The 21,231-nt window shown below is 40.1% G+C and overlaps 3 protein-coding genes across 3 annotated transcripts; all 3 read left to right on the top strand.

The window, feature by feature from the left end:
• The first annotated feature begins 2,167 nt into the window (after nt 1-2,167).
• LOC110802229 (glycerol-3-phosphate dehydrogenase [NAD(+)] GPDHC1, cytosolic) lies at nt 2,168-6,313 on the top strand. The gene is made up of 5 exons (XM_022007669.2): nt 2,168-3,941; nt 4,565-4,786; nt 4,969-5,216; nt 5,644-5,783; nt 5,904-6,313. The coding sequence occupies exons 1-5, from the start codon at nt 3,284-3,286 to the stop codon at nt 6,034-6,036; spliced, it is 1,401 nt and encodes a 466-aa protein (XP_021863361.1). The 5' UTR covers nt 2,168-3,283; the 3' UTR covers nt 6,037-6,313.
• Nucleotides 6,314-7,698: 1,385 nt separating this feature from the next.
• On the top strand, nt 7,699-11,204 carry LOC110802231 (uncharacterized). The gene is made up of 5 exons (XM_022007673.2): nt 7,699-8,028; nt 8,364-8,406; nt 8,503-8,603; nt 8,715-8,822; nt 10,940-11,204. Exons 1-4 carry the CDS (start codon nt 7,951-7,953, stop codon nt 8,820-8,822), a joined length of 330 nt encoding a protein of 109 aa, XP_021863365.1. The 5' UTR covers nt 7,699-7,950; the 3' UTR covers nt 10,940-11,204.
• A 2,191-nt stretch (nt 11,205-13,395) lies between these two features.
• Nucleotides 13,396-15,937, top strand: LOC130469611 (uncharacterized). The gene is made up of 3 exons (XM_056839000.1): nt 13,396-13,472; nt 13,561-14,155; nt 15,773-15,937. The coding sequence occupies exons 1-3, from the start codon at nt 13,396-13,398 to the stop codon at nt 15,935-15,937; spliced, it is 837 nt and encodes a 278-aa protein (XP_056694978.1).
• Nucleotides 15,938-21,231: the final 5,294 nt, after the last annotated feature.

A 21,231-nucleotide genomic window follows, 5' to 3' on the forward strand; every position in this document is an offset into this window, starting at 1 on the left:
TGCTATGCGACAAAGAGCGATGGAGCGAGAGAGTGTGAGGGAGCCGATACGTTCGCTAACAACTCCCGAACAAGCTCGGTCAATGCCCGGTCAAAACTCGTTTATTAATTAATGAACGAGTTTGAACAAAATTTCTATGCTCGATAAGTAAACGAGCCAAGCTCGAACAACATCACGTTCGGCTCGTTAATGTTCACGAGCACTCGTTTATAGCTCATTAATTACTCGGTTATAAGCTCGTTTATATGCTCGTTTTATAACTCGCTCAAGCTCGTAAAAATAATTTAATGGAATACAATTTAATTTTTTTTTTAAAAAATATGACCCTTAAATGTCAAGAAACGTATAAAACGAAAGCGAACCCATCATGTAGTATAGTATTCATAGATTATTTCAGTCATGCATATATTTTGTGAAGTTTCTCCTTGATTATATGATTTAAATCAATTTGAGAATTTCTCAAAGCTCGTTTAGCTCGAGCTGAGCACGAGCCGAGCTCGAGACTTCATAATGCTCAGTGAACAAAGCTCGAACAACAAATTACAAAGCTCGGTTAAGCTCGAGACAAGCTCGAACAGTGAAAATCATTACCAAGCTTAGCTCGAACAAGGTAAAACTCGACTCGGCTCGTTTGCAGCCCTAGCGGTGCACGAAGGCACGAGGGCACGAGGCAGCGACGAGCACGGAGTGCTCAGCTGCTGTGCGGGCAAGGAGAAGAGAGAGCAAGAGGGGGACGAGAGAAAGAGAGAACCTAGTGCAAGGGAGGAGGAGAGAGAAAATTAATCAGGGAAGTGGGGATCAATTAATGAAGTGATGTATATTTATAGGCTTCCCCAATCCCTATGGGCTAGGCTTAGGAATTAAACATTGGGCTTTGCAAATTAGATGGTGGGGTTCCAATTGGAAATTGAGATTAGAAATCTCAGTTGGGCTCAACTAGTGGAACGAGTTGGGCTTAGAATTAATTCAAACCATTTAAAATCAACCCAATAAATTCCCGACTTCGAATAATAAATTCGTTTAGTAATTAATTAAAATAATAAATATTTTTAATTAAATAAAAATACATGTAAATAATATTTAAATGCGATTTAAATTCTAAAAATCAAAATTCTTTATAAATATAATATAATATATTTATAAATACCGAAAACCACGAGGTATTACAATTGTCACTGACTGAATGGGCGCTACTATCTAGAGCAAGGTTTTAGAAGATTCCCCCCCCCCCCTTCCCACGCCACTTATTTCGAGTATGGAACGGGGGGAATGATCTGGGAGCACCTTGCTCTGTCAAGAAGAGCAAACTTAAGCTAACCTCGGGGGTTTAATTGAGAAAACCCCCTCCGATGCTTAAGTCAGCAAACTAATAATGGTAAAATGTATTTTAGAGAGTGAAAGTAGAGAGAAGTGATAGCAAATACGAGTATTGAATGTGTCCTCCAATGAATGAGGGATGAAATATTTATAGGTTTACTATTCAGTACTTAGGCATACTCAGATGTCGCCACGCGTATGACAACAATGTACTTTATATTTGTTGTTTTGCCTGACAACATGCCTCTATTTTCGTCTTATTGACCTCTGGCTTCAGGACCTTTGGTCTAGGTGACTGGTATGATCATGAACTTGCTCATTCAGTCCTTTCATGGACCTGCCAATTTGGACCGGCTTCGAATGATGAGACTTGCTCTGCCATATTGTTTAGCTCTGGGTATAGTCATTATACGATCCCGTACAATAACAAAGCGGGTCAAATTTAGTATCGGTTTTGGCCGATTGCAAATCATATGGGTTAAATAGGTTTTCGGTTTTTTATCGGGCCTGGTGCATGTTCGTTCTGATTTTTAGTTATTTAATCCATATCGAATGTTAGATTTTTTTTCGGATAGCCGCTGAACTGCTTCCGATCTTGAATTAGCGCATTGAATCAATTGTGAGGTTGATTCAAATCTTTTGGTGTTCTTTTCGAGAGCCCAATTTCTTGGACATACTCAAATCGAATAATAATTGTTAAACTTCGAACCACGTCCTCAAATCAGATCACTTTATAACCATTCTTAATACACCCCGAGTACATATTAGAATTTTCACACTCTCACCCGAAAAATGGTTTAAATGTCCCCAATATTAGATCAAATTTTCAATTTACTTCGTGCAACCGCCTACTTTGCCTGGGTTCCACAGAAAAAACAATGCATGTTCACCATGACACCATTTCACCAAAGACAGAAATGGTATGGGGGTGGTATAGTGAGTTCAGACTACAGAAGTACAGAGTACACACTGCTAAACTGGAAAAAGAAAAAGATAGCAAATTCCCAAATCAAATCAAAGGTAGCTACAAATTCAATTGGGTAGGCATGGGGCTCTACATTTTCCTTCATCTCTTTAACAACAACATTTTCCCATGATAATTAAATGACCGTTTGGGGAGTTGGGGCACTCCTGCAATTTACTTCATTAATTAGCTTAACTATGCTTCTCTTATCCTACCCTACTTTCTTAATTCTTCATTAATTATCTTAATTAATGTTCTTTAATCTTCATAATGTTGAATTACTCTACTCCTATAAATTCAAGCACTATTTATTAATTTTCACATATGCAAAAAGATGGAAACCACTTTTTTTCAGTACACTTTTGAGTTGGGTTGAGATTTTGGGCATCTAATTTATTACCTATAAAATGCATGATTTTTGATATTATTAATGGAAATTTTGAGGGGTTTTGACTAGGGATGAAGAAAGAAGATGACAGGAAAAAGGTTTGAACTTTGAAATTTGATTTGATTTGATTTATTTATTATTAAATGAGTAAAAAATTGTTTTTGTTTTGGAAGATATAATCTGGGTAGATGAACAAACCTTGACGGATAAACCAAAGATATAGTTGGCAATATTCGTTGTTTGTGTGCTGTTTTTTTCAACCATTCTATTGATTGTTGTTTTTCTTGGTGGTAATAAGATTCTGGGGCCAAAAATAGTAGCAAGAATTGTGTGATTAGTTATGATTTAGGTAAGAAAATCCACCTATCAAGATTATGTTTTATTAGACATCAAGAATTTGTTTTGAATGACTGGGTTTCTAATTTTGGTGAAATAAGATCAGAATAGCAATACCATTTCGGAATTCGAAGTGGGTTTTGAAGAAATTTGTACTAGTGTTTGTTGAGAAGCAAGCACTATTAGCACAAGTGGGGTAGAAAGTTGCAGATAACCTGTTTGGTATAAATACAAGAGTTTGGGATAGTGTTGGAAATTGATTGATTGATATAGAAGAAATGGTTGGAAGTATTGAGGTAATGAATAATAGTTTGTATAGTAATGGAACAGTTCATAATCAGAATGGGTACGAGGAGAAGGTGGACGAGCTTCGAAGTGTATTGGGAAAGGGTGATGGTGATCCTTTAAGAATAGTGGGGGTTGGAGCTGGTGCTTGGGGTAGTGTATTTGCAGCTTTACTGCAAGATAGTTATGGTAGGTATCGTGATAAGGTTCAAATTAGGATATGGAGGAGGTGTGGAAGAGCAGTTGATAGATCAACTGCTGAGCATCTATTTGAAGTAATTAATTCAAGAGAGGAGGTTTTAAGGAGATTGATACGGCGTTGTGCATATTTGAAGTATGTGGAAGCGAGGTTGGGTGATCGAACACTTTATGCAGATGAGATATTAAGAGATGGATTCTGCTTAAACATGATTGATACACCACTTTGTCCCTTGAAGGTTGTGACCAATTTACAGGAAGCAGTTTGGGATGCAGACATTGTTGTGAATGGATTGCCTTCAACAGAAACTCGTGAAGTGTTTGAAGAGATCAGCAAGTATTGGAAGGAAAGGCTCACAGTTCCCATTATCATATCTTTGTCAAAGGGTATTGAGGCTGCATTGCATCCTGTTCCCCATATAGTCACTCCCACACAGATGATTCACCGAGCAAGTGAGAATATCTCTCTACCCCTCTCTTTTTTCACTTTTTTTTAATCATTTTTAAGTATACTGGGTAGCTAGCTCAGTTGTGAAAACTTGGGAGATTTTGAGCGAAACAGAGAAGTAGATGTGTGTTCTTCAACCAAATGTTTAGTTTATTGCCGAGTACTTGGAATAACTTGCACTTTGAAGTAACTTGTTTCTGCCTTAATTGGTGATTAAATAAGGGAAATTCAGAAGAAATTGAGTGTTCCATGTTTCATGATTATCATCGTGAGTCGGTAACCTACTAAAAAATTAAGAAAAAATGGGATCCAGGATGGGGGACGCCTCCTTTCAACATACTGGCTGTTTCAAGTTTGTTTTCTGTTTGATATCAAATGGCAGAAGCCTAAAGAAGTTAAGAGAGATGCAACTTTGAAATGTGGAATGTCATTCTTCTGAAATTTAAGCCTCAATTGTTTTCAGTCTTGCATATTAATTCATTTAACACTCCATGTCTCATCCTCATCCAACAAGCTCATAGAAATCATCATTATGTTTGCACCAATTAAATTTTTATGACTTTAACTCTCATTTTTGTTGACACACTCTTGTATCAAAATCTTAAGCATTTTTTAATATTCCTGGCAGCTGGAGTAGCAATGGAGAATATCCTATACCTAGGTGGACCAAATATTGCCGCTGAGATCTACAACAAGGAATACGCTAATGCACGTATATGTGGAGCAGAAAAGTGGAGGAAACATTTGGCGAAGTTTCTAAGACAACCCCATTTCATTGTTTGGGATAACAGTGACCTTGTCACTCATGAAGTTATGGGTGGTCTGAAGAATGTGTATGCTATTGGAGCTGGTAAGTTTAACAATATTATGGATCATCAAACTTATATGGTCCTGATGTTTTGACTAATGAGTTACAGACATTTATAAAAGTTCAGAGGAAAATGGCAGATTTAATAGGGGTTGTATGAAAATGTGTCATCTAAATAAAAATTGACTGACAGTGAGGTTAACCTCTATTTTTGACATTGTCAGGAATGGTAGCTGCCCTCACCAACGAAAGTGCTACTAGCAAATCAGTGTATTTTGCTCACTGTACATCAGAGATGATATTTATTACCCATTTATTGGCTGAAGAACCTGAGAAGCTTGCTGGGCCTTTGCTAGCTGACACATATGTGACGTTATTGAAAGGAAGGAATGCTTGGTATGGACAAATGCTGGCAAAGGGTGGTTTGAACCTGGATATGGGTGATAGCATCACCGGCAAGGGAATGATTCAGGTAATTCATCAACATCCCTCTTCATGTCAGTGACAGACTGACAGATGGTTTCCTTTCGGTTTCTTCTTTCGGGGGTGGTGATCTGTTAGGCTGTTAGTTTTCTGAAAGGCAATTGAAGACAAGTATGGAAGCTGCATAATTTGATCACCATCATTAATTAGTAGGTTGGGACCAGAAACCCGAACCGGTCCCATTAAAGTGTTGTTGTTCTAAATACGTAACTTGTAAATTGTTTTTAGTATTAAGAACTTAAAATAATAATGATTCTGACTATAGTGCAAACTTGGGGGCTGTAGAAGGGATATACATTAAAAAAAGGTTCAGTTGATATGTGGTGTGAAGTGATGTGATGTGATATGATATGTGTATGTTGGTGTTATCACTTTGTATAACATACTAATACTAATGAGTTTGAGGTGATTATCAGGGTGTCTCAGCAGTTGGAGCTTTCTATGAACTCCTGAGTGAATCCTCTCTGAATGTATCTCGGCATGGAGAACGCAAGCCCGTTGCTCCTGTTGAGTTATGCCCGATCCTAAAGACACTGTACAAGATACTCATAAAGAGGTGATTCTACTACACCCTGGCCTGCCGTATTATAGTATAAATAAAAGCCTCTACTCATCTAGTGATAATTTTTTAGTTTCATAATTATCTGCTGGGTTAATATAATATAATAAATTACAGGGAACAGTCATCAGAAGCTATTCTGCAAGCACTGAGGGATGAGAACATGAATGATCCCCGGGATCGAATAGAAATTGCACAATCACATGCTTTCTACATGCCTTCACTCCTTGGGAAGCCTATAGATTCATGATCTAAAGCTGTGCAGTGGATCAAACAACGAATAACACTTTCACATCATAATTCATATATATTCTTATAATCGACTTGTTGTAGTACGGGTACCCAATCTCCTGTTGCTTTTTTCTAATGAGAGCATGTAATTTAGGGAGATGCAATTAATGGTAAATTTGTTGGATCAAACCACATAAACGATGCTGTTATTTATTTTGGATAAGTTAAAGAGTAGCCAGCTCCCTAGCTCTTTAGTAATGCTAGCTGCCCGGCAAAGTAACCAACAATTATTACCAAGAGTATTTTAGATCTCTTACATGAATAGCTATAGCAATTTAGTTTGCCCAAACTTTATTCCCACTTTGTAATAACTATCGAGTCTTAGGTTAAAATTTGCTCGATTTGCTTCACTATAGCACGATTTGCTATTACAACTATCCCGTGGGTTGATGGATCATGGAATAAGACTACGTTAAGAGCGGGAATTGGTTGGGTTCTTCAACAACCAAGAATTCCAGCGTCAGAAATCGTTGGGGGTTGTGACTATGGTTTAGGACAATCAGCATTACATGTTGAAGCAATGGCTTGTTTACGTGCACTTCAATGGGCAACAAATTCTTCCCTTACTAATATAGTTGTGTATACTGACTCGACTATCTTGGTCTCGATTTTGCAAAGACAGGTCATTCCGGATATTAGTATTAAATGGACAGTGCAGTCCATTTTTGAATTAGGTAATACTTTTAGGAGTTGTGTGATCAACAAGGTTCAACGAGATCAAGTTCATTCGGCGCATGTTCTGGCAACAACAGCAGCAAAGGATGGGCTACAGTTCGTTAATCTTTTTGATGTTAGGTCTATGTTTAGTTAGTTTTTCTTTTCTTGTTTCTTTTTCCAATGTCAAAAAAAAAAAAAAAAAAAAAAAAAAAACTATCCCGTGGTTATGACTTATGAGGAACAAGTGTTATCAATTCTTATGGTCAAGTTGGTATTGCACTATGTCACGATAGCATGTTGATTTTCCTGTAGTTAGCTTCAGAAACTACAGTTAGAAGACCAATATACTAGCAGACTAATTTACTACACGAATTATGTCGGGAACTCGGGCGTATGGAGGATCTTGCTTTTACGACAAACACATTAGCACACGTATTACACGAATAAAATGTTGTGTTTGCCTGGGGTGTACAATAATTATATTGTACATCAAATTCATATGTCTTACATGTGATGTGACACCATGTTCACTAACAATTTCGTTAAAGTGACCATGATCAAGGATAAAAGTGACCCTAGTTAAATACCAAAGTGACCTTGAGTAAGAAAAAAGTTATCTTGACCAAGGACAAAAGTATTGGAAGGATGTACACGTATAAGTCCATTTAAAAGCGAAAACGATCATCCTTATTCCATACTCAATTTGGATTGTCCATATGTAATTTAGCATAAATGGACTTTAAAAATAAAAAATAATAATGATGTTGCCCGAATCACATGAAATAGTGTTATAAACACGTACCATTAAATCAACACGCTTTCGTGCTCGTGTCGGGCCGGGTATTTTTCGTACCCAAACGGGTCGGGTAGGGCCTCGGGCCGAACCGGTCGACACCATCTTTATTTAAAACTATCCAAAAATCATAATTCTATTGTACTCCGTATAAAAATGGATCCTCCATGAAGACCCGACCAATACCATCTTGCATTGAATTAGTCTCCCAATCAACGTAGGGCCTTGGCTTAGTTGGGCTCCCTTGTCGCTCTCTTCGTTCGCTTGAAAACCACCACCAGCCGAAGCTGTTAACACCGCTGACGGCTATCGCATGCTCAATAATCGCCCAAACTGCCCAATTTCCATAATTCTAGACATAAACAACCGCCAGTAAAGAAGAAGAAAAGCAGAACATTTTAGGGTTTTTGAAAGACACCAACAATGGCGAATTGCGCAATTCCAAACGAGGGTCTCAAAGATCTTCTCAAACCCTTCTACCAGAGAGCTTCTGAAGCCGAGGTGTGTCCACAAGCTCCACATTTTCCCCTTTTTGTTTTTCATTTCCCTATTTTTTGTTGAGTATTTTCATTTTTGCATTTTATGAAATGGGTTTTTAAATTTTTATAACGGGTGTTTTATATTTTGTGAAATTAGATTATTCATGTATGATTTCCCATTTGATATTTGATGAAAACATGGTTATAAGTGTGATGGATATGTTGTTAATTAACTTATAAACCGATGATGTGAATTGATTTACGAAGAAAAAAAGCCACTCATTGTTTTCAATCCAAGGTTGCTTCGGAAACCGAATGACGGGGTAATTCTAATGTTGTGTTGTTTGGTTTTCAAAGGATCGCCTGTCGATAATCGAGAATGTGATTTCGAGTAAGAAGGGTAATGGCCAAAAGCTTTAACTGATCTCGGTAATGGCTAAAAGGGTTCTTTGATGTAACATCTCATTTAGTTTCTACTACTTATCGGAATAAACAGAAATTCTGGAGGCTGGCAATGAGGAATGTTCAGAAAAGGTGAAAGAGTTGGAGTTGAAGTTGGAAGAAGTGACCGCACAGTTAGCTGCAGAGAAAGAGAAGGTCTTGTATTCTTTAGAATTGTCTTGTGATTCCTTCTATTGTTATCGGGTTAGAAAAGGAATTCAAGGATGTTATTGATTTGATACTTGTCATTGATGGTTTTTTATGTAGGTTGCTAAGCTCACTGTTGAGAATTGTAAGAAGGATTACCGCATGATCCACCTTGTTCGGTCAGTCAAAGAGGTTGATCTCAAGTTGGAGCAGTTGACTACCAAATAGGTGGGTTGGCTTCTTCATATTTATCACAAATTCACAATGGTAGTAGTGATTAATGAGTATATTAGATCTTAATACTACTATGATTCTAAAAGGTATGGTGACGCAGATCTGATGTACTTCCTTATCAGAAGTGTTCTCAATTGAATACTGTAATTATTGAAGTGTTCAGATGGTATGTTTTGTCTGTTCTTTTGAAAGTATACCAGCAAATAAAGTGCATTTGTTTCCTTCCACATGAAATATGTTTCCAGGAACTGCTTATGTAATTTCTAAAATACACCTTGTGAAATTTTTCTATTAAGTTGATGCCTAAATATATATGACACCAGTGTGGCAATGTATCTTTTTTTGTTGTGCATTTTAAATGAAGAGGGATCTTTTCCTTCTTTTTTTTGGAATTAGACCTACTTATTTGTTGATGCGGATCTATAGAGGGTTCGGCTTTTAGTGGGCAGGTAGAATATGGTAATAGACAGGGGGTTCATTAAAGGGTCAGCCAAAAGCTAATCGTTTACTTTTCTGTTTCCTTTTACTCTTAACTCCTGAAATTTCTAATAAGCTTCTCTACCACCAGTTATATTGAGTGAGGCAGGAGTACAGCGTCGTGGATTTCATCAGGTTTTCTTCTTTTCCGGTTTCTTTGTTGGGAAAGAAGCTCTACAGAGACTAAATAGAGTAGTTTTGTGTTGGGTTTTTAATGGAAATTTGCCAACAGGACCAATAAGGACCCTTTTGACGCTATATCTACCCTTTTGACCCTATAACTAATCTTATGTGGCAAATCCTTTATTGAGATACCGCTCTAAAATATATAATGTGTCTGTTTGAAAGGGTGTTTGTGTGTGTGTTGGGGAGGGGGGTAAGATAGAAGACAATATATACATCAATTACTAGCCTCTCTGTTCTTTGCTGAAACTTCTACGGAATATATCAACTGGAGAGAGTCTATTTTTTTTTAAGTACAGCTTAAAGATACTAGTAGTTCTAGTACATCACTTCCTTTAAATTTCTTTTTTCTAATCTAAACTCAAACTTGGATAGACTGGATAGTTGAATGTAGTCTTCTTGTGTCTGCTATTTATAAATTGGTGCTTAGAGAAGCATGTAAGATATACTTCTTTTGTCTACCATTTTAGGAAATATTACAACTTTTTCCGGACATTATATAACAGTGTATAGGTGACTTACTTCCAGAAGGAGGGAATAGTATTATTTTTTATCCTTGTACTCTAACCTCATTCAGAACAACTACTCTACTAGTATCCATGGGTTTGAGTGAAATATGCATTCAGACCATCCTAGATATCCCAACTGATAGTGAGATGTGAATGCGCTGGTGATTGTTCTTTGAATGCAGCAAGAACTAAGAGTTCCACAGGGTAAAATGATGGCCTCGTTGATCATTACGTTATTAGTAGTAATACCGCTGGTTTTCAGTTGCAAGACATGATCTTTTGTATCAAGTGTCTGCATATGGCTTACTCTAGCTGTTGAGCTTTGGAATTAAGTGGTGGAGTTACTTCGTCGAATGTGAACGCCAACTATGGTCTTCCACATGGCGCCTGGGATTTGGAAGTTAAAAGAAGTTCCATATGTTAGTTGATATGTTGTTCTCGCAATATTTTAATTCTTAACATAGGCCTTCATTGCGAGAATGCTTCTGTTGGTTCTAAATCATGAAACAATGGGCTTAAAAGTTGTGTTTGGTTTATTGGATATGTATGCTTTTCCTTATTGCTACACCTGTGACCTCGCATCAATATTAAGTATGATATTGGTGGTGTATTCTGCAAACTTGACGGAAATATTTTGATTACTGCTCTTATATATGTCCATGTGATTTAATTAGAAACATGGTATGCAAATCTTGAGTGAAGGTAGACTGAAACAATGTAATGTATTATTCCTTTATCATTGTTGATGAAATAATGGAGTTTGTTGCAAAGCTAGAGGAGACATATAGACCTAGTACTGAAGGCATAAAGTTCTGCAATCGCATAATCAAATTCCTTTTAAGTGGTGTTGAGGGTTGAGTATTGTGCATCTGTTTCATTCTATAACCAAACTATGTGCATGAAAGAAAGCTTCCTTGATACCATGCTTTGCTTCTTTTGCAGGATAGACAAAGTACAAGCTCAAGTTACCTCGGTGTATACAAGCTTTTGAAGCCCATTTCATCTTTACAAATGGATTTTACTTTAGTATAATCTATTCTAGGAGTTTGTAGAAAAAGGATAGGGAAGTAAACTTGAAGTTAGGTTGCAGTTTGAAAAACTTTTGATGGAAATAGGTGGGTATTGACTTATGGATGTTCAAATTTGACCAAAAACGTGTGAATTTTTCATATGATGTCGATGATTAATGGATTATGTATGCTAGTAACGGTGTTGTCATTCTCTTTCTCTCTTAGATTTAGCAGCAGATGGTATTATTTAGAGCATGTTTAGGAGAGAGAAGTGAATAAAAAAATAATAAAATAGATACAGGGATGAGTGAGAAAGAAGGAGAGAATGAAAAAAAAAAATGGTGTTTGTTGGGGGGGGGGGGGGGGGGGGTGGGGGTGGGTGGGGAATACTCTCCTAGTGACGTGGTGCAAGTATGCTACATGGAGCATGCGTGGCTGCCAGCTAGGCGTATACGTCGTCTCATTTACTCGCCAACATAACGGTTGCATGAGAGCCGGCGGTTACAACAACATTAAGTGGCAAGGCTTGAGTTTAGGAGCCAAGTATTAATTGCTTAATTAATCATTTGTGTACGTTATTTCATCTTTGTATTACGGTATAAAGTCGTCCATGACTGTTTGTCTCGTTATTATCTTGCTCAAATCGATTGTTAGCACCTCCCTAAGACAGGTGCGACTCTAAACAGAATTTGTCCAAAATAATTTGGCGCTCACCGTGGGGCTAACAATCAAAAAACAGTTCGATAATCCCATACCATCACCATGTCTGGAAATCCAAGCTCATCCAATGATGTCACCCGCCGCATTGAGGCCATGGAGCAACGCATCAGTCTCCTCCTAAAGGAGAATGAAGCCTTGCAATCGCATATTAGGTCTGCCACCTCCATCCCCACCGGCTCCAAATTCCAATATCGTTGAGACACCTTTGGCTTGAACCACCGCCTCGACCTTGATGTCACCCTTGATAACCCTCTGTACATACCATTTGGTGCTCCCGGAGGCCCGTTCCTCGAACAGATTCTGCGAGTTCGAGCCCTTGACAAGTCAACCTCGTCAAGACTCAGGATGGCAACCCCCTCGTCCTTAAATCCAAGCACTCCAGGTCGGCTCCGTGACGCCATCTGCCACCGCAACAGCTGCCTAAGCCATCCTGTCACAGATCAGCGCCCCCCAAGCAACGATATCCGCCTCTGTATCGGCCCCCACCTTAGGCGTAGTGTCGCGTCCGCTACCTCCCCCTGCGGCGACCTTGTCAATGCAAGCCCCCGTGTCAACACCGCCATAAAGGCCGCCACCGTCTCCAACGACGCATAGACATCCTGGAATCAGCCACTCCCACAACAGGTCGTCCAACCCATCATCAACCTCGCGACCTCTGCACCAAGAGCGCCACCCCAGATTATGGCGACCCCTTTGGCCTACCAGGCGTCACAGTCACTCCGCCCAGGTTCCACGAGAAACTATTCTATCCTAAGCACTACTCTCAGGTCAGTTGTTCCGGTTAGCCATGGATTTATGACTCATTTCCCTTATGTAACAGGTACATGCGTTCCCTAAGGATCAACTCCCGTCATGCAGCAAGTCATGCCTCAGTTTACGCCTAACCAGCCTCAATATATCTAACAACAGAACACCTACTACCAACATCTCCAAGCTAGCCTACCCGAGACATTCAACCCCCTTGTCCCGCTGCTTAGCAACATATGAAAAAGCACTAACCATCAGCTCCAGCATATAATGTCCATTATAAACAAAATACCTGGAGTACCCACACCCATCAAAGAAGCTAGCCTAGACAATAATGCTGACTCACCATATGCTGACCCCATCGATGCGATGGACATCCCAAAACGGTTCATCCCGCACAACATGCCCATGTATGAAAGAACCTCTAATCCCATGGACAACATATTAACCTACAAGTAGCGCATGATGACAATCCCGATACCTAAACATATGAGAGAGGCCAGCTTGTGCAAAGGTTTCGGGTTAACACTGATTGGCCCCGCCTTGAAGTGGTTGACCAGCCTGCCCAACGGGTGCATCACCTCTTTTTCCCATCTCGACAACATGTCCAACCTAGAATTTGCCAGCAACAGAGGGTTGGTAAAGCAAACGAGCGATCTATACCGGATAGTCTAGCGGCCAGACGAACCACTGAAAGACTATATAACCCGCTTCATTAAGGAAAAGGTGACAGTACCAGAATGTGATGTCCCGACAGCAATATAAGCATTGAGGCAAGGACTCTAAGGAGAGATAAATCTATGGAGGGACCTTGTGAAATATCCATGCAAGACGTTCGAGGATGCGTAAGAAAAGGCTACGACACAAGTCAGGCTCGAGGAAACTCTTTATTGCAGGAAATGAGCTAATTACTACACCAAGATGGATAGACGGTCCCCTTACCCTAAGAGAAGAGATGATCGTCCCAATCCCTATTCTCGACCACAACAACAGTGTCAGTAGTGGAGGAAGACGATGTCGTCTGGAAGGATACCCCCGACCTACCTCCCAGGATTAACGAATATTCTTTCTCTATCAATACTGTAGGTTTGATGAATCACCTCTCGAAGATGGGAAAAGCGGTACAATGAAGTTCAGTAAAACCGACTCGAAGAAAGATCCCTCAAAGTGGTGTGACTTCCATGCCGACATTGGTCACACCACCAATGAATGTGTTGCAATGAGGAGAGAATTTGTCTACCTACTAAACAACGGACACCTCAAAGATGTCATGTCTAATAAAGCTCGTGGCGTCGTCGACAAAGACACCTTCAACTCTCCTTCTAAATCTCCTCCTCCCCCTCCTCATACTAAAACCGTTAATTTTACTGTTGAAGGATCTGACGTTTGTGGTTGGACTTCTTCGGCAGCAAAGAGGCATGCCCGTGAAAACGAGATAGATAGATCAGCAAGGGCTGCAGCGGCGGAATATGTGACCCCCATATCCTTCGATGAATCTGACGCATGGAACATCCTCGACAGACACCATGATGGAATTGTAATATCCATCCCTGTCGGGAACTGTATGATCAGACGAGTCCTTGTCGACAGCGGAAGCTCCACCAATATCATGATGTTGGAAGCACTTAAAGAGATGGGGCTAAATCCACAGAAAGATGTCACCAAGAAGTCAACAATTCTCGTAGGGTTCAGTGGCGAGGCTAAAACTACCTTTGGAGAAGTCACCTTGTCCATCTACGGTCAAGGAACAAACCTAGGGCTGAGAAAAACTATCTGAAAATCCAAAAACCCGAAAAACCGATCCGCATCGGATCCGATTTTTTTGGATATCCGATCCGAATTAATCGGATATCTAATACCAATTCGGATGTTGATTTTTTAAAAATCGGATAACCAATATCCAAAATATTTACTAAATTTATACTTCAGTTTTTATTTTTGAGGGTCAATCCAAAACAAAATATTTTCCCTAAAACTCAAAAACCACAGCCTCAGCCGCTTCTCTCACTTTCTCTCTCTCTCTCTCTCTCTCTCTCTCTCTCTCTCTCTCTCTCTCTCTCTCTCTCTCTCTCTCTCTCTCTCTTCTTGTCTCCTTCTTGAGTTCTTGGGTTCTCTTCGTCTCTTTGTCTCTTCGATCTCTCATTTCTAGCTGGCGACACTCACCTATCACCGGCGGTCGACCACTCTTATCTATCATAACTCACAAGGAATCGTCTTGTTCTAATATTATCACCGACCACCACTTGATCTAAATCTGTAGCAATTCATCGGGTATTTAATTTAGCATCCGTTAGTTTGTGTTTTGGGCAAATTCTACTTAGAGACGAACTTGCCTTGATGATGGTGCTAACAATCGATCGAGCTAGATAATTGAGAGTTACGAGAGCAAGTTGTAATAGCATGGAATGATGGTATTTTTATTGCTTAGAATTCGTATATGTAAACTGACAAAGTTAAGCCATTTTATAGGCCTTTACAATGAGAGTGAAACATTTGTGCTTAATTGCTCATAATTGGACAATAAATACGTAATGAAGGCCGGCTCCATCAATGGCTTGTAACGGTTGTTTTGATCCCAACCGTTGAGAGTAAGTTAGAACGGTGCCACCACATGTCTTGCTGGCAGCCACGCATACAATGCTTGCCACGTCTGTCCACGTCACCAGGAGGGTATTTTCCCCCCCTAACAGTTTGTATTTAATTTATGCTCTTGAGTTTTTCAATTTTTGATTCCAGTGATGGAGATTCAATTTTTCAATTTTGATTATAGTGATGAAGTTTTTTAACTATGTATATAAAATTTGGAGTAAAAGGAAGATGGATATTCTGAGTACTATAAGAAACATAATCAAAGTTGATGTTATCATTGTTATGGAAATAAAATATATACTTTGATAGATGACGTTTTTGTCTAGTGAGTGTGGTTACTTGTGATGTTAACTTGTTGGTTGTAATTGAATCTCAAGCTTACTGGATTATGACTCCAGACATTCAGTACATAAATCTATCATCATAATTTGATTACCCCCAACAGTAGAAGGCATAATTTATGGGCAGCTTTGTTGTTGTACCTATTATTTCGGATATTTGATATCCGTATTATCTGATCCAAAAAATCGGATATCCGAAATTTTTAAATCAGCTACAAATATCAAATTTCTAAAAATCCGGATACGGATATCCGATCCGGATGTTGATTTTAGATCCGATATTCGATCCGTGGTCACCCCTAAATAAACCAACAGGTAACTTTTTGCGTTATTGATTGCCCTTCATCTTACAACATTATTTTGGGCAGGCCCTGGATTCACGACATGAAGGCTATCCCCTCGACTTACCACCAAACCATCAAGTTATCGACTCGATGAGGAGTTCAGGAAATCAAAGGAGATCAGCAAGAGTCCAAGGAATGCTACACAAGGCAGCATTGAAACCATCCGCCACCAACAAGGCTTCCTTATAACAACTAAGTCAGACTCCGGTCCCGCACAGTACATAGAGCCAAAATCTGAACAGCTCCACGAAGTGATCTTGGATCCCAGCAAGGCAGAACAAGTCGTCTTCATAGGGTGTGATGTACCAGACCACATCAGGACGGAGCTCATAACTTTTCTCAAGACCAATGCAGATTGCTTCGCATGGTCCCACAAGGACATGCCCGGCGACGTTATCACTCACAGACTCAATGTAGATCCACATCACAAGCCCGTCAAACAGGAACAAAAAAATTTCGCTCCAAAACGCAACCAGATCATAAACGATGAGGTTCTACAGCTGCTCGACACAGGTAAGATCAGAGAGGTCAAATACCCATATTGATTGGCTAATGTCGTGGTCGTCAAGAAGAAAAATGGAAAGTGGCGTGTATGCATATATTTCACAGATATCAACAAGGCATGCCCGAAAGACTCCTTTCCACTACCGCATATTGATGTTATGGTTGACGCCAATGCTGGTCAAATGTTAACCTTTATGGACGCCTTCAGTGGGTACAATCAGATCTTGATGCACCCATATGATCAAGAGAAGACCGCCTTCGTCACGGAGAGAGGGACTTACTGCTATAAGGTCACGCCCTTCGGCTTGAGGAATGCCGGGGAAACTTACCAACATCTCGTTAACAAAATGTTCGAAAGACAGTTGGGCGACACCATGGAAGTCTACATCGACGACATGCTATTCAAGTCAAAGAAAGCCTCAGACCACATCAGTCACTTGCAACAAGCCTTCGAGGTACCGCGCAAATACGACATGAAACTCAATCCAACAAAATGCTCGTTTGGAGTATCGTCCGGGAAATTTCTGGGCTACATGGTAACTCAGCGAGGTATTGAAGCCATCCCAGACCAAATCTGAGCCATCATCAACCTGCAGTCACCACACAGTCATAAGGATGTGCAGAAGCTAGCAGGACGAGTTGCTCCCCTCAACCGTTTCATCTCCAGATCATCGGATAAGTGAAAATTATTCTACGCCATCCTCAGGAAGAACGAGAAGTTCAGCTGGACAGAACAGCACGAAGCCGCACTACAACAACTCAAGCAATACCTTTCCGAGCCCCCGCTACTTTCCAAACCCAAAGACAAGGAAGAATTGCAGTTGTACCTTGCAGTCACAGAGTCGACAATCAGCGCGGTTCTGGAACGAGAATAAGACGACAAGCAACTATCGGCCTACTACGTCAGTAAGTCATTACTTAGCGCCGAAGCAAGGCACTTACACCTTGAAAAACTCGTACTAGCATTAGTTGTAGCATCTACTAAACTGCGCCCTTATTTTGAATGTCATCCTATAATTGTAGGAACTAACTATCCCATGAAGTCGATCATGAGGAAACCTGAGTTATCTGGGAGGATGTCCAAGTGGGCCATACAGTTAGGGTGTTATGACATCAGGTACGTGTTAGGTTATGATACATATGACAATTCATAAATCATGCGGAAAAACCATAAAGCCAGGAAAACATATTATTTACACATAATCATTTAGCATAGTTTAGATGCATACTCTTTGTTGCGTGCCTTCCCTAGCTGCGCCCGAACCGAACAAGAACAAGTCTTTAGGACTCCAAGTGTCGTCCCTCCGTAGATAGTCCACAGCACGTCCGGATCCGCCTTAAGATTGACCAACTAGAATCGCCCTTAAGGTACTCTGAATTTTCGGCACTTTATAGGCAATTGTATGACTGAATTTTCCTCTCAAAAACTCACTTTGAATACTTGAATGCTCGATGTAAATATGTGACCCTAGGCACCTATTTATAGAGTTATGGAAAAGGATTTGGAATCCTATTAGGATACTAGTTTATTTAATTATAATCCTACTAGGACTCTAATTAAATAAACTAAATCTTTTAGGATTAGATTTAATCATATGACAAATCCCGGTAGCTTTAGGATTCGAGTAGCACACAAACACACACGCACGCACAGCAGCCCACGAGGGGCGCCATGCGCGCGCGCGCAGCCCGCGAGCTCGCAGCCCACTGCCGCAAGCCCACACGCTGCCGTAGCCTTGGCGCGCGCTGGGCCTGCCTTGCGGTGGGCCTGGCGCAGCCTTGGCTGGTGCGTTTGTGGCGCGCTGGCTTGCTGGGCGATGGCCTGGCTTCGTGCTGGGCCTTCGTCTGGCAGGCCTCATCCGATGCTAATTCGTACGATACGCTTCCGATTAATTTCCCGATTCCGGAATTCATTTCCGATACGAACAATATTCAACATTTCCGATTCCGGAATCAATTTCCGTTTCGAACAAATATTTAATATTTCCGTTTCCGGAATTATTTTCCGATTCCGATAATATTTCCGATTCTGACAATATTTCCGTTTCCGGCAATATTTCCGATTCCGGCAATATTTCCATTTCCGATAATATTTTCCGATACGTACCATGTTTCCGTTTCCGGCAACATCTACGACTTGGATAATATTTATATTTCCGATACGATCCATATTTCCGTTTCCGGCAATATCATCGTTTCCGGAGTATTCATTTCTTGCCTGTGACGATCTCAGCTCCCACTGAAACCAAGATTCGTCGATTCCGAATATCCATAGATGGATTATTTAATGCCATTAAATACTTGATCCGTTTACGTACTATTTGTGTGACCCTACGGGTTCAGTCAAGAGTAAGCTGTGGATTAATATCATTAATTCCACTTGAACTGAAGCGGCCTCTAGCTAGGCATTCAGCTCACTTGATCTCACTGAATTATTAACTTGTTAATTAATACTGAACCGCATTTATTAGACTTAACATTGAATGCATACTTGGACCAAGGGCATTATTTCCTTCAGTCTCCCACTTGTCCTTAGGGACAAGTGTGCATTTCCTAATTCCTTTGTCACTCGATGCTTGCTCTTGAACATAAGGTAAGAGTTGTCATCCTTATTATGTCCAGAGGTGTTCCTCGGTTTCAGATTTCAACTGATCAAATAAACAGATAAGCATAGCCTATGATTCATCCGAGCACGGCCATGCATTTCACAGTTTCTAGCTCTCCGAGTGGCCTTGTACAACTTTTAAGCATCTCATCCCGATTTATGGGAGGACAATCCCAATCTTGCGATCTTGAGATTAGACTTCGTTTGATAGGTGATTACCTGAGCGTTGCCTTTATAGCCTCCTTTTACGGTGCGACGGTTGGTCAACGTCAAAGCAACCAGTTCTCAAACAAGTAATCTCAAATCACTCAGGTATTGAGGATTTAGTGTCTAATAATTTTAATGAAATTTACTTATGACAGATTTTCATCTCTTACAGTAAAGTTTCATAGGTCTTGTCCGATACTAGTCTTCCCAAAGTAAGTATCTATGCAAATGATTATGACATTGCCATGTCCACATAGTTCAAGAAACAGAACTACTAGTCATCTTGCATTCTAGTCGTCTAACGTTTTCTATGCGTCCAATTTTATAGAAAACTCCGACTAGGGACCATTTTCAACCTTTGACATTCAAGTTCACTTGATAGACATTTCTTAGTCACATGACTGGTCCTGACAGTCTATCTTGAATATATCGTCAAATTGAAGGGACTCATCATTTAATAAACCACAAATTAAATGGAAAAATGAATTCTTTTCATTTATTGTGAATGATTAACCAATAATGTTTTACAAAGATTTAAACTCTAAAACTTTAAAACATTAAACAGGGTCATCAAAGTCATTCTCCAATATGCTTGATTCCCATAGCTGCAGTGTGCGAGTTGTGCTTCGCCTGCGGCAGAGGTTTAGTCAATGGATCTGATATGTTGTCATCAGTTCCAATCTTGTTTATCTCGACTTCTTTTCTTTCAACGAACTCTCGTAGAAGGTGAAATCTACGAAGTACATGCTTGACTCTCTGGTGGTGTCTAGGCTCCTTTGCCTGTGCAATAGCTCCGTTATTATCACAATACAGGGCTATTGGTCCTTTAATGGAGGGGACTACACCAAGTTCACCTATGAACTTCCTTAGCCATATAGCTTCCTTTGCTGCTTCATGTGCAGCAATGTACTCCGCTTCAGTTGTAGAATCCGCAATGGTGCTTTGCTTAGCACTTTTCCAGCTTACTGCTCCTCCGTTGAGGCAGAAGACAAACCCAGACTGTGATCTGAAATCATCTTTGTCGGTTTGGAAACTTGCGTCCGTATAGCCTTTAACAATTAATTCATCATCTCCACCATAGACCAGGAAGTCATCTTTGTGCCTTTTCAGGTATTTCAGAATATTCTTGGCAGCAGTCCAATGCGCCTCTCCTGGGTCTGACTGGTATCTGCTCGTAGCACTGAGTGCGTACGCAACATCCGGGCGTGTACATATCATAGCATACATTATTGAACCAATCAATGATGCATATGGAATCCCATTCATTCGTCTACGCTCATCAAGTGTTTTTGGGCACTGATTCTTGCTTAGAGTCATTCCATGAGACATGGGTAGGTAGCCTCGCTTGGAGTCCGCCATCTTGAACCTATCAAGCACCTTATTGATATAAGTGCTTTGACTAAGTCCAATCATCTTTTTAGATCTATCTCTGTAAATCTTGATGCCCAATATGTACTGTGCTTCTCCTAGATCTTTCATCGAAAAACATTTCCCAAGCCAAATCTTGACAGAGTTCAACATAGGAATGTCATTTCCGATAAGTAATATGTCGTCGACATATAATACTAGGAAAGCAATTTTGCTCCCACTGACCTTCTTGTATACACAAGATTCGTCTGCGTTCTTGATGAAACCAAAGTCACTGACTGCTTCATCAAAACGTATATTCCAGCTCCTGGATGCCTTCTTCAATCCGTAGATTGACTTCTTTAGCTTGCATACCTTTTTAGCATTCTTTGGATCCTCAAAACCTTCAGGCTGTGTCATAAACACAGTTTCCGTTAAAACGCCGTTTAAGAAAGCAGTTTTGACATCCATCTGCCATATTTCGTAATCGTAATATGCAGCGATTGCTAACATTATCCGAATAGACTTTAGCATTGCAACTGGTGAAAAGGTTTCATCGTAATCCACACCGTGAACTTGCCTGTAACCTTTTGCAACCAATCTAGCTTTGAAAACTTCAAGTTTCCCATCTTTGGCCTTTTTCAGTTTGAAAACCCATTTGCTTCCAATGGCTTGGTAGCCATCTGGCAAATCGACCAAATCCCATACTTGGTTTTCAGACATGGAGTCTAATTCAGATTGCATGGCTTCTTGCCATTGCTTGGAGCTAGGGCTCGTCATAGCTTGTTTGTAAGTCGCAGGTTCATCACTTTCAAGTAAT

The sequence above is a fragment of the Spinacia oleracea genome, chromosome 3 (genome assembly GCF_020520425.1).
Source record: "Spinacia oleracea cultivar Varoflay chromosome 3, BTI_SOV_V1, whole genome shotgun sequence".
Lineage (NCBI taxonomy): Eukaryota > Viridiplantae > Streptophyta > Magnoliopsida > Caryophyllales > Amaranthaceae > Spinacia > Spinacia oleracea.